The following is a 14,404-nucleotide window of genomic DNA, read 5'->3' on the forward strand; positions in this document are numbered from 1 at the left end:
TTTTACCCTTAAAAGTCGAGTTGCAGATCAACAAAACGATTTGAGACAGGACAGGCCTTACATTGCTGAACCGAAACAAAGTGACTTGTTAAATAAACAAAATGACGTTGTTGGTTTTTCTAATTGTCAACCAAATCTTTCACTAATCAGACGGTCGAGACATCTGCTCCTCTTTACAGACGTCTTGCAAAGAGTCCGTGCTAAGTAGCATCGTGTGAATTAACCGCGGACAACAACCACATGTTCAATATGGGAAACAGAGCAAACATGAGCAATAAAAGTAAGAAACAATGGAAATCCAAAATATTTCTTACAGTGTCAATATTTTTGTAAAACTGTTTTACTTTTAATAGTACTTAGTGATAGTTAAGTTAACGATAATTAGCAAGCAGTTGTTGTTCCAATTCTAAGTTTTCGGTTTTCGGCGAGGTGAGAAATCTCCCTGGCTGAAGTTGTCCGGTGGAATCGGTGCCAGTTGGCAAACCGAGCTACAAAAGGGAGAAATTACTCATGAGTCTGTTCGAAAAATAAAGCACAGAACTACAGCTGTTGTAGGTGTCTAACGAGTTTTGTTATTATTATTTGGATAATTTAATCTTAATGATTCCCGTGTTCGTATTCTGGCGGTCTTCAGAAATCCCTCCCTTCTCACACCGAGTTTGTTTCAGACCCAACCCTTTTCTTGCGCTACGGTATAAGCCCCCCGCCTCCCTGATTCACAAAGGGACAACCTACTCCCTGTAAAAGAGCCGCCCTTCTTGGGAGGAGGAAAACCCCTCTTTTTGTCGCTGGTTAAGATCTCTGTGCCATTCCTGGTGGAAAACTGTTTGATTGTACCCGCTGGAGCTACACGACGAAGCCCATCCCATTGGCCAAACCGCTTTGTGGTCATTCTGCCTTTCAAAGGCAGTGTGCCCTGCTTTTTGTCACTGAAGTCCACTTAACCCGGCTTTTATTTTACTTGTTTGAAAGAAGCATATTTCAGGCTAACTCACAGGAGCATGCTGTTTTTATCCATAGAAAGAAACTCGATCGTGAAGGTGATGTTCACAGCTGTGTTACGATTGAAGTGACGAAAATTTAGAGAATTGTTGCAATGCAAGCAAATGGATCGTGAATACTGTTGGAATTAAGCTTTAAATCGATTTAAGTAGATCACGTTTCGATGGCCTCTTAATCAGTTGCACCCGAAAACAACATAATTTACACCTTTTTAAATTTGGCTACTAAATTAAGGGCTTTAACTCGCAGAGGAACTTGCCAGAGACTAACCTTCTCGTGAATCGGATTAATTGAAAAGTAACGTCAACGAGCACTGGGGAATTGGATTATACACTTACGTCTATTGTGGATACCTTGCATTTGCAATCGTTGACATTTATCCAGTGAGCTTGAAGATGCAGTTTCGGACTGTTGTGGATGTCAAAGTTGTGGATGTGGAGAAGAGGCGAAATCCTTCCAAACACTATGTGAGTATAGTCTGCAGGATCTGTCTCGGTGCTAATTAAAGACCTTTGTGCAACATTTTCGTTACTTCTAAGAAAACAAATTAAAGACACGTGTCGCACTTGTACCGAAAACGGAGCTTTGTTTATGTTGGCGTTGTCTTGGCCGTACAGCTCCAAAATAATCCTAACTTGAAAGGAAAGACTCGAAATTAGAAACTGATGGCGTTGCATTTTAGACAGTAACAGTGGAGTTAAGTGCTATTAAAAAACAATTCACTCCACTTTCAAAACAATACCTCTTTTCAAGAAGCAGCCCGCCTGCTTCCAAAAACAGCATCCTTTTGAAAGATAGTATACGAAAGACGCTCCTCCTTTTTTCAGGTTATAGGTTGAATACTACAGCTTCACACTTCTGTTGGTAACTTGTCACTGCTACAGACCATATCACACTTTATTTTGTTTTTGTCTTTTAACTTTAGTTTTTTAAAAAGCAAAAACAACGTAAAGTGTTTATTTGATTGCTGATTACTAATCCTAGGAACTCTTTCAGTACTTCCTTGAGAGATCCCAGATAATCGGCTTCAATGACGTGGCTGCGCCGCTTTGTTCTCAATTCACAAGCCTTTGTGTAAAAAATGCCTCATGATTTCGGTGCTAAAAGCGCTCTTTGTTGGTCTTGTGTCCATTTACCGGTAACCCTCTTAAACCAGCCTGATTTAATATTCGGCAAGGGAGTAGCAACTGGACAGACAAGATGGACAGCCTGGGTTCTTCTCATTTGTCATCTTTTCTGTAGTTTAATATTTCCCTTACTACTACCATCTCAACACCATGTTATAGACCTGACCAACTGAGAGAGTAACATGTTTGCGCTGGTCCGGATTTGCTTATTTTATTTACTATATTGTCAAGTTGTGATATGATGGTTTCATAGCAATATTCAAGCATTAACTTTCTAAACATGCTTAGTTCTTTGAGTGCATTCCACTCACATAACTGAACATTCTAGGTAGTCTTAAAAGCATGTTTTTGCTAATATTGGACTGGAAGAAATGTATATATCCCAAACAAATATGTCAATATGGTCAAAAACCTTGTAAAGCATTCATAATTGTTTTTTTGCTCACTGGATAGCAACTTCTACAGTCTGAGTTTTGCTTAATGTCCTTTGTTGCAAAGATAATATTTAATATGTTTCAGTGTTTATCATTCTTTTAGCTTAACATTTATTTCCAAAAATGTAGTATATTCAGTTTAGGTTTTAGGAAGGCTTTTCAGGCTTAAAGGATAGAAAAGGAGCTCCCAATCCACTCCTGGAGGACAGCGGTCCTTCAGGTTTTCATTACAACTCAAGTCTTAATCTAATTAAATTAGTGGCTTAATTAGAGCAATTTAGCATTTTTCCTCTGGTCTTCAAGTACTCCTGATTTAAAGAGACCTATAAAACCTGCAGGAATGTAGCCCTCCAGGACTGGTCTGGGAACCTGTGATATAGAAGATAAGAGCATGTTGTTAGGAGGCAATAGGCAATTTATGATTAAAGGCCACTTTGTTGCAATCCCTGCTGTGCAGAATGGCAGCCCTGCAGTAGACAATTCTCATTGGCATCGTGCTGTGGTCCAGATCTGTTGTAGCATGTTGCAAATCACATTATTTTTTGTGTTAATGTACAGCTAACAGACCTGCAGAACCAGAAGTATTTGTGGTAGTGATATAACATATACCAATGATACGTCTGTGTACCACAGATACTTGTACATTTTGCTTTGGTATAATAAAGCCTTTATACATCAGGCTGAAAATCCAGGCCATTTAGAGTGTAGCACTTCAGACACACAGGACTTGTCTACAGTGTTTTAGAAGAAACACACCAAGAAGGCAAAGTTTTTCACTTAAAGAAGAAGATGGAATGCAGTTAAGGTTTCATTGTTCTGAGTGTTTTACTATTAAATAGATGGCGCTAAATGTTTTATTACAGAACATAAAGTTCCTTTAAAAGGCAACAAAGAAAGTTAAGATCATTTTACCCCCATTTATATTTCTTTAGGCAGATAATGGTCAAGTCTTCATAAGTCTGGTCACAGTTCAAAGAACCACACACCAGTTTTATGGGGAAATACTGTGCAGTAGACAGACAGGGGAGGTTTGCAATAATATCATTAGGAGGCCTACTAAGTTACACTAGTAATGTAGGTGCAGTCATCTTCCGGGTGGCTTGGCTCAGCAATATAGTAAACATGATGAAGAATGGGGTTCTGTTTCTGTTCAGTGAGTGGTTGTGTGCCATTTAATGGAGAAAAAACCTTTAATCATGCTAAATGTACTTGAAACTCTGGTTTTACTAGTAATTTACCCTGCATGCTGTACTGAGTGACAGTATTTAGTAGGTTGAACAGATCTAGAAACATTTCTCCTGTCTGAGTAAATGGAACATGTTTAGGGAGAGCACTGTCAGAATCAACAGGAAATGTCCTGGAGAGCACTTATTCAATTTATTTTTTTCCATTTATGAGTTTAGTCATTCCTAACCTGTCAGGTTTGGCACACAAATGATTCATTACTTGTCACGAATCAGAAATAAAGTAATACACCTTATGAGGAAACTGGTTACCTTCTTTGTAAGAAAAAAATGTTAAAGCCAGTACAGTAAACAAGAGTGGTAGAGCATGAGTTCAAGGTGAGACGGAAACAATTTGCATCTGTTAGCTGGTGAGGAACAGTATATCGGATTCCTTAACTTTCTCATATACTCTGCAGTGTCTTTCTGTCTAAAAAATAACTATCATTATATATTTGTATAGCTATGTAGAAAGCTTTGTGATTAATAATTAATATATAAATGACATTGTGCAGGGGGAGATGGATATCTTGAATTATACTTTTTTTCACAGAATATTTGAGAATTAAAACTTTCATAAGTCTGCATCTATCTCAGATTCAGTATCAAAAGGATGGGATTTATCTGATGTTTTTGTTCTTTTAGAAGTAATAAAAACAGCTATTTCCTTGATTGAAACTCCATTTTGTTACGAAAAGCGCTTCAGGGGATTAAATTAACAGTGCAGTACATTTCTCTTTTAGAAGTGGGTTCTTGTGTGTAGCTCCACATTTACTTTTTCTACATTGAGGCTATGCTGTGACCCACGTAATGTAACATTCTGCTTACTGTAAACCATAAGGCCTTTGAAGGAATCTTTGTGATGTTCACATCACCCCACTCAGACCTCTGTATGATTGCATTACAGTATCATTATAGCTTACTAAGTTTCCTTCTGGTTTTCTGACAGTTAAGAATATCTTAGTGAGCAAAAAAATGAGTCTATAAATGATGCAGTGTATAAAAATGTGAGGCTAGCACAGTGGCTAGCATTGCTGAGTTGCAGCGCTGGGGCCCTGGGTTCAATTCCAGACCCAGGGTTCTGTCTACGTGGAGTGTCTGTATGTTCTCCCTGTGATTGCGTGGGTTTCCTCCAGGTGCTCCAGTTTCCTCCCGCAGTCCAAAAACTTGCTGGTAGTTTGGCTTCTGGGGAAAATGGGTCTTGTGTGAGTGTTTGTGGCTGTACCCATCTGTCTGCCTAGTGATGGACTGGCGTCCTGTCCAGGGTGTAGCCCGCTTTGTTTGGTGGGATATGCCCTGGCGCCACCCTGGTTTGGTGGGTTGCAACCCTGAAGTGGAAGAAGTGGAATAAGGGTGGGTGGATGGGTGGTTAAAAAAGTAAAAAATATTACATCCTAGAACCATCCATTAACAAAATGTACTTGCCATGTTTAATCTGGGACTGCGGAGGTGAGGAGGTGAGGAATATTTTGCCGAAATTCAGCAATAAGTATTCTGTTTTAATTACATTTATAACTATTTTACTTTTGTCATATCATGTTAATATTTTCTGAAGCATTTATTAAACTGATAAATAAAGAAACATGCTTCATGAATCATGCACGCTAGTGATCATTAAGCTGTTTTATTAGGGGAGATTTGAACATGAATCCAAGTTGTCTTGTCTCCAGCAGTCAGTTAGTCCATCTGAGAAATTGAATTTTTTTACAAAATTGAGTAATTATCCTTTAAAGTTCACAACACAGACATGATTTTGTTTAGAAGAATTCATATTTCTTAATCTTTCTGAAGAGCAGATAAGTGTTTAAAATGCAAGTTAAAGTTGCCCATATTACTGCACTGTGCTTTCACACAGCTGTTAGCAACATGTCTTACGGTCCAGGTTATTTTTCCAATACAGTGGGTCATTAAATGCTGATGTCTGGTTTAATTCCTTCCCAGTGGCTCTCTGATCAAGTTCCTGACTCAAGAAGATTTAATCTTGGTTAGTGGTTCTTGTTTTATACTTTATATCTATTGCTGATATGCTGCAGAAGAATGAGTAAATGGATTAATTTAAAGGGCTGTGTTCCTATAATGTGCCTGGTCCTTCAAATGCAATGTATCAGCCTACCATTTGGAATGGCCAGGTTAGGAAGATCTGTAGCTTCTGTGTTAAATAAAACTGTATTTTTTAAAGGTAATTATCATTAAACACACTGTGGATTCTGAGAATTAAAATGAAAAATTCACATATAACAAAATTGTTATCCTGTTTTGTATTTCGGTTGATTTACTACATACGTCTCAGGAATGTGATTTATCAGGTTCGATAACCAAAATTTTATTTAACAGATATCGACACACTTTCAAGCAAGCAATGTACTAGACTTTTTTTTAAATCTAATTGTCCAACAAGTATTTTAAACTATATATACTGTATATGGGCTTTTGTGCCTTCAACAAACAAATTATTTGGATTAATGTCCTTCATGATTCCTGGCTAAGTGGAAAGAACTGCTGACTTAACGGACTACAAAGAGACAGGTCACATTCCCTGACAGCCAGTCTGTTAGCTTCCTTGCTCCATGTTCTAGGCAGGAGTGGGACAAGCTCTTACTTTACTGAAACTCAACAGCCTGCAAAATCTATTCTTTTCTCAAACTTATTTGGGGTTTCTATTCCTACAGCTGGAAATGCTTATCCTATGGGAGAGAGAGTGAAAAGCCACAGTCCTTTGCTTTTAAAAGCAAAAAAATCCTAATTGTTATACTGGTGAAAAAAACCTCCTGACGCACGCAGAACTTTTTACCCAAATTGAAAACATTAAACCATGGGAGCTTTTCTGTTCATCAGCAGAAATGCTTCAGGAGGGTATTGAGTGAACACTGGTGAAACAGATATGATTAATGTGATGCATGTCTTTGCACTTGTTTTTGATTGGCTAGATTACAGGCCTTATGTTCACTTATGTTGCAAATTAGTTCCATCCTATACTAACAGCAGTGAAAAGGTCAAGCTCCAGCTGGGTTAAGCTATATTTTTAAGTAGCATTCTAAAAATATGAAGAACATATGAAATGATGCTCAGATTCCTGATTGAGCTGTTAGAGACTTAATGATCCAAAAACTGCACTGCCACAATCTTGAATATTCCCAGGGTATATCGAAACAGGTTACTTTGATCTAGACCTACAATCTTTAATTAAAATGTCAATACTCCATTAAGCAGTCCTATCTGTAACTGCAAGTTTGATTTTCACACAGTTTTCTGTTATTTTCGGAATGTGTTTCAAACAGGCAGTGAGGCTGTGTGTGGCCATCAGTGTGATACAGGGAGGCCACATCTACCTTATGGATTCCAGTTAGTCCCCCTCCAGTCACTCCTCTAACCAGACTTAGCAACAGATAGAAGAGCACATTCTTGAACCGAGCATCTATGAATGGTGGCGAAACATTGAAATGGCGGCAGAGCCTCTGGTACATTAACTATATTTAACCTCACAGCCAACTCTTTAGCCCATATTACATACTCTATGTCCTAACACTGGCCTTGCAATGAGGTCATTTACCATATGCTGAAAAAAATAGTTTCTAACTTGGAAAAGGGCTCCAGCTCCCTCCTTAAAGGGGAAAGCCCTGTTTGGTAGATTGATGTTAGTTAATTATTGGATGCCTGCTGTCCCTGGGGACTGGCCAGTTCCTGCTCTGCTGGAAGGGGTCCAGGGAGGTGAGGTAAATCAGTGAGTCAGAACCAGGCCTGACGTTCATCCCAGTGAAGTCCATGTACTGATCTCGCAATCTCCCTCGTCACCGCTATCAAAACAAGGCCCATGCCAGAGAAGGACCGGCCAAGCTCCCTTTTGGGAAGAGTTTTGATTTCATAATATCAGAAGGGCGATGCTGTGAACTTGCACACCCTCCGTTAAAAGGGGGATGCCACTTCGGGTAATTTTTTCAGCTGTCATCTGTGACGTTTGCTTTTTGTTCACTCTGTTGGAATAAACCGCAGTGCATCTGACGTAGATGTGTTTCTCATGAGAACTTTTTAGTACAATTTCCCACGAAGGCGATGTTGTTTTGCTTTTTTTAAGCAGCAATCTAAACAGTGCTAAGCGTCTCTGCTAGGAACTGTGATGAATGGGAACTTAGAATCCTCATAGCTGTCAAGCCAGAACTAATATTGTAGCAATTTGTTATATATGTGACAGTGTAGTTGTGAAAGAACAGGTTGGATTTCCTTATCTCAGTAAAATAGAATCATTTTAAAAGGGGGCTCACAGGGTCTTAATGCCTGCTATGATGTCTGGATATTACAGACAGAAGTCTGCATCTATAGATGATATAGATTTCTGTTAATACTCTAAGGACAGATGTTGTAATCTACTCAGACTAACTCTCGATAGGAACATACATGTGTGTATAAATTGGTAAGTTAGGCTTAATGTCTATTTTAAGGCTTCTATTCCAAAATATTACATCTTGTCAGATGTGTTGTGCAATAATGTATTCTTATTCATACTACCCTGCATGTATGTATTTATTTCACTGTCTACTGTTGTACAATATTTTTTTGTAGGGAATTACTTTATAATATGAATAAGGAAGTAAGATTCTGTTTTCAGAATTTCTTTTTGTTTCTTTAGGCAAAATCAATTCAGTTACATCTCGCAAAGTTCCAAAGATTAAGGAGATCTTAAGGAGATTTTTTTTTTAAACGAGATACCAGTGGAGTGGTACTGAGCTGCTGTAACATTGTTCCATTATTCGGAGTGACAGCAGCAAAGACAGATTGGCTTTTAAAAATTCATGCACCTAATGGAAACCGATGGACAACTCAGATTGGAGCCTTCAACAGAGTGGAGGCTAAAGAGCAGGAGATGTATGTGAACGGGGGCAAAATAAGAGTCCTTTAAGTGTTTAACATGATAAAGCAAATGGGCACTGAGAGGAAGTCCTGGCTAAATCGCCTTTTTTTTTTAAAACCCCCCTTCAGGAAAATGTTGCTCGTCAAGCTATATTTCCTGTGCCGTTTTGTGGGAGGGGGAGGGGAGGGTTGGGAGCTGGAAATGACCACAGCGGAATTAGAAGGAGCGTATTTGCGTGTGTGAAGGGGCAGGGCAGTCGAGGCGAGTGCTTGACAAAAGGAGAGTGCCCTCCACCTTTCCTCAGGCTCGCCCTCCTGCTGTCACCTGTGTTTATAGCAAAGTGTTTTTTTTCCCAGTTTCCTATCTTTCAGATTGGCCCGAAAGATAGGAAGACCTGACTGGAAGAAAGTGTTTGATGCGGTGCGGTCTAGTCTCTGTGCTGGCAGGATACAAGCTAATTGAATTGGCCCTGGGCTCCGCTGTTGTGAATATGCTCCTTTTGAATAACGCCGGCAAAGGCATTCTGATAGATGACTCTTAAAATAGGAAGGCAACAATTGAGTTGGCAAAAAGGGACTTGTTTCGTCATCACTATTGTTTGCAGATATCATTTTATTTCTTTAAATGACCGCAATGTTATTGTTTAAACCTATAGCTTTTTAATAGCGTTGTTTCCTAAAATGAAATAACCAGGGCCCTGATAGTTCGCTGGGACTTACACACACACACACTGACTGCCATGTCTGAATATCTGTGGGCCATGTACTTCCTCACTTGAAAGCCACTGTGGAAACTTAACAGTGAAAGCATTGAGGACCCTCTGGTTGTATACGTTTTCTGGGTTACATTACAGATTTTAAATAAGGAAGCTAACTTTATAAACACCCTCTTCATACCATATTGATGCAAACTCTGATACAATCAGACCCCAGATATATAAAGAGCAGGAGGTGTGACACAATGTAGCTGCGGAATGTTTAACTGTATAGTTTACATTTTCCCGAATAGCCGAAATGTCTGTAAGAACGATAAATTAGTTATTTCAACAACCCCCACTCCCCCACCCCCGTCAGCACTACCAAACGTAAGCTAGTGTAAAACATGAAGAGTTAAAACATAACTTCCAAATAGGGGCTGTTCTGCCCTCTTGCAACCGTTTTTTAATGCACACAAAGTGTTTTTTTCTGTTTCATGTTCTTTTTATATCTGTAGTTCCATAAATATAGTATTTTAGGCGGGGTTCAAAGCTTTAAAGACCCACAGACAATACTCTAGCTAAAGGCTGTTCAGTTTTGCCTTGCTGGAGAACCTGTGGACGGACATTCTGCAAATACAGTGTAAGTGAAGCCTTATTTTTTTTTTGCTTCATATCTTCTTTGCTTTACTGTGAAGTCAGGCTTGATAGCCCTTTGAAATTGAAATTGAAAGTCTGCGTAATGTTCTAGATTATATTCTATTATTCTATTCCAGTGCATAGAAACAAAAATGGCTTTTTATTTTTGTAGATTATGAAGTAAATGCAGCATAATAATATTGGAATTGGCTCAAAAAGATTCACTTAATCGCTGAGCTACAAAGCCCTGTATTCATTGTCTTGATGTTAGTTGTATTGCACTCTGAACTGATTTCTGGTGATTTTTTTTAGTTTGAAAACATGTTCTTAAAAGACTTTTAAGTCTTATAGTAGAGGTAGCTATGGTGTGCTGCAAAATATTTCCAGAGGAAGCCCACTGCTTTAAAAATGTGACACAAAAAAGTATTTTTCCACTTCACTATCTGGTACAGATCCATCCATCTCATTGTGGACCTTATTTTTGCTCCATCTTTTTGTTAATGTTTATGTTTGAATTCATGGCAAAAAAAGAAAACAAAAGGAGTGAGAGGTGGTATGATTAGTGTGGGGGAAACAAAAACTGTTCAGATCTGATTTACAGTGTCCTGGGAAAACATTTCGGCATCTTCCTTTTGCCTTACGCTTGTGAACTTAAATCATTGATCTTCTCCACGTTGCCTGCTGGCACTGTAAATTGATACCTCCTGCAGTTAATCATTTTCATCGCTACCAATAATCCAAACAAGAAAGAGCAACATATAATCACTGAAATAAGCAACAATAAAGAATGGAAACCGCAGAGAAAGAGCATAAACATTTATTTTAAAAGAAAATCTTGGATGTACTATATACATGTCATAAGGTAGTTAGATTGGTATTTGGCAAGTGGATGTACTGTATCTTTCTTAACTACTTTTTGGTATTCTTCAATGTGATAAGGTAATTATTACATGTAGGTAGCTGGAATACAAACAAATATCTTATTTTGCAGCAATTATCTTTGCACAATTCCATGTGGAGACCTGTTGACGTGCTTTCAATCTCTCTGCTTAGGGTTTTGATTACACCGTGGGGCAGAAAAGCCGAGGAGTGTGGCACAGAGAATCACAATGTCTCCTGTGTGGTGTTGTAACATGCCCACTAGCAGATGGGGCTAATTAGGGGCGTGCCTTGTTTGTCTACAGCAAGAGATGGCTTTATAATGAGTGTTTGTTTTGGGCATTTGAGGACTGATTGGTAACACATACTTTCCAAAGCATTTACATTCCCTGGATAAAGGATTGGTACAGTAGTTCTTTCTTTGAAATCTGAAATTTTTGTGCCTTTTCAATTATAGATTTACAGCTTCTAATTCTAAAACATGAAACAGCCCAAGAGGTTTTAGCTGTATTGCCATGTGATAAAATACAGGAAGCAGCACTATACTGCTGTTGACAGGAGAGTACTTTACTGCTGGTACGCAGTGTGACCTTTCCAGATGCTATGATTTGTTTTATTTTTTTTTTCTGATGGAGAACATGCGAGTTCCATTTTGTTCCATTTACCATATTATATGTGTGCTGTTTAAATGTTTCTTATGGTGGCTCTGTGGCCAAGGATCTGCGCCTTTGGCTGGAAGGTTGCCGGTTCGTATCCCGTGGCCGGCAGAGGAATCTTACTCTGTTGGGCCCCTGAGCAAGGCCCTTAACCCCAACTGCTCCAGGGGTGCTGTATAAATGGCTGACCTGCGCTCTGACCCCAAGCTTCTCTCCCTGTCTGTGTGTCTCATGGAGAGCAAGTGGGGGTATGTGAAAAAAGACAAATTCCTAATACAAGAAATTGTATATGGTCAATAAAGTGTTCATGTTCTTCTTCTTCTGCTTCTTCTTCTTCTTCTAGTAGTGCTCATTTTTGACGTGCTACTGAAAATTGTCCATTTCATTAATGTGCCTTGGGGAAGTGTTTAAGCGTTACACCAGAGTGAATTCTGTTGTTGCATGAAGGCAAGCTGTGACACTAGTGCTTTAACTATAAGCACTTTAGCATAAAACAAAATCTGGAATTTGTTTGTGTGAACACAGGAAAATACTAATGATAATAGACAAAGGAGACAGTTATGCTAATATTCAATGGTTACAGAATGAAGTAGCAGGAAATTATGGTTGATATGCACTACTCTTTTAAAGAATGGGCAAAATAAACTTAATGTGCTATTTAGTTTTCTAAATATTACATTAAAGCATTTCATGGCATAGCCTGTACTTGATTAGCTATGTTGAAACTGTATGGCATGCTGGATTTCAAAATGTGGTTATTTATTATTAAATTATTTAAATCTGAGATAAAGGTTTCTAATAAGGTAGATGTCTCCTTTCAAACTGAAAAACTTTAGATTGCAAGACTCTAAAAAACATCTTAAGCCTTTTATTTTTGGGGCACAATTTCTGTGTTCATATTCACCCTGATCCGAGAACAGCTGCTTTAAAATAGTCCTTTTGGATGTGTGAGCTGGGTTATTTATAAACTGGAGGCCCTGTGGGTAGGATGTCACTGAGTGAAGAACTGTGATCAGACACATCTTAAATGAACAGATTCCACTGAATTAGGAACATAAATAGATTCAAAGTTAGTGCTTTAAGATAAGTCCTGTGACTGAACCTTCCATGTATTTTATTTCAAGCTGCAAGTTATTTTATTTTATTCAAGGAGTAGAACATTTGAGACACTTGTTTAATCTGTCTGTACAATAACTGTTGAATCACTGGATTTGTTTATTTACTTTAATCTTTATTATGTTAAGCTTGTTTGAGATAAGTACATCTTTGTTATTTTTAAAATAAAAAACAAAATCCACCCTTTTCGTATTAAAGTGGACCAGACTTTGACTGAGATGATATTATTATGAATAATAACAGCTGTGCATTCTTCCAGAGTACGTTTACACAGAATGCACAGAACAGAACTGAAAAATGTTTGCTTTATATCCAGTGCCTCTCTTTTAACTTCATCTGTTAAATTTGAGGTTAAATACCTGGCTGAAGTGCCTGTTCATTCTCGCATCTTGTCTCAACAAATATATCAGCTACATCTAACCTAGTGACCTGGCTGTTATAAAAACACCATTTACCTTCTCTGTTTGCCCTGTTTTCAAAGTCTTGGCAGATGGTGTTATTGTGCACCACTGATCATCCAGCATTGAGTTTAGAGCTCCACAAAATGACTTTGCACGTAGAATCTAGGGTTTCTACAGTGTGCTGAAACTTGCTGTTAAAAGTTCAGCATAAGAAGTGGAGAAAGTTTGTGCTTTATTTACTTTCTGGAGAGATGGTGTGTATGTTGGGGAGCCTCATTCTGCTTTATCCTTCAAGTATGTGTCATAAGACATGTTTTTTTTTTTGCCATTCCCTATTCAAATAACAATAACTACTACTGTGGACTACACCATAGATCAGTGAAAAAAATGCAGAGTGCACTGTTGGCTACGTGGGTGCTGGAGAGTAAATGGGTCTGTCTGGCCAACAGCCGCTGGTTGCCCATTGCTGTTGGTGGAATCCCAGGGACTTGTCTGTCAGTGGCAAGCTTTGTGCAGCCTTCTCCTTGTCCTTTCTGCAGCAGAAGACCACTGAGAGGCAGTCAGAGTTCACAGCATTGTGGGTGGGGGTTTAGGAGGCCAGTGCCTCAAGAGAATAGGAGATGAGAGTCATGAGATAGAAGAGTCTTTGCCCCATTGTGCTCCTGTTAAAATAAAGGCACCAGTGAAGCAACTCAATGTGTGTTGGGCCTGCTTGTCTATAGTGCTACTATGAGCTCCTATTTACTTGACAGGAGAGAAAACACTGTCAGTTTGTAGTTTGTTAAATGCCCTGCTGTAAGTGGGTGCTATAAGTGAAGAGCTGTGTGTTATGTTCTATTCTTAGAGTGTCTGTCTCCCTGGTACCTCAGGCAGCTGTAGAAGTGAAACGCCTAAGGAAGAGAACATGGCATCTCAGCATGCCATTCAGGTCAACAGTCTTTTTATAACCCTGGCACTAGAGCTGGCATATAATCTTAGATCGAACAGTGCCAGAATGCCTTTTCCTGCATGCAGCTCTTGAGCTGCTTCAGAAGGTGTGCTAATAAGCAAACTACAATGGCTCTTATCATATCTGTTTGGATTTGCGTTACTGACTTGCATAATATCACTTTCATGTTTTCAACGCCATCTAAACAAAATTATCCTTTGACGTGCAATAGCTATTGAGCTTTAAACTGAAATTGTGTGTAGTGCGCAAGTTGGCTGGCTTTAAAATTTTTTTTTTCTCTCCTTTCCAGCCACTGAACCTCTGCCAGTTTTAGGTCCCTCTTTTTTTTTAATCAAGAACTGAGACCTTGGCATAGCTGGGACCGGAACCCACAATGCTCTGAACGAGATAAACTGCAGGGTTTTCATTCTGAAATTCACAACCGAGCACTTCATCAGG

At 38.8% G+C, this 14,404-nt stretch overlaps 1 protein-coding gene across 3 annotated transcripts in view; it reads left to right on the forward strand.

The window, feature by feature from the left end:
• The first annotated feature begins 607 nt into the window (after nucleotides 1-607).
• Nucleotides 608-14,404, forward strand: part of sh3pxd2aa (SH3 and PX domains 2Aa) — a 145,219-nt gene continuing 131,422 nt past the window's right edge. The window contains exon 1 of one of the 3 annotated variants that reach the window (XM_088635716.1): nucleotides 608-1,469. In XM_088635716.1, the coding sequence (XP_088491842.1) occupies nucleotides 1,398-1,469 (72 nt within the window). In that variant the 5' untranslated portion in view covers nucleotides 608-1,397. The remainder of the gene's footprint in view (nucleotides 1,470-14,404) is intronic. The other 2 variants (XM_088635714.1, XM_088635715.1) reach the window with 2 other exon arrangements.

This window comes from Lepisosteus platostomus, chromosome 6 (genome assembly GCF_059453375.1).
Source record: "Lepisosteus platostomus isolate fLepPlt1 chromosome 6, fLepPlt1.hap1, whole genome shotgun sequence".
Taxonomy (NCBI): Eukaryota; Metazoa; Chordata; class Actinopteri; order Semionotiformes; family Lepisosteidae; genus Lepisosteus; species Lepisosteus platostomus.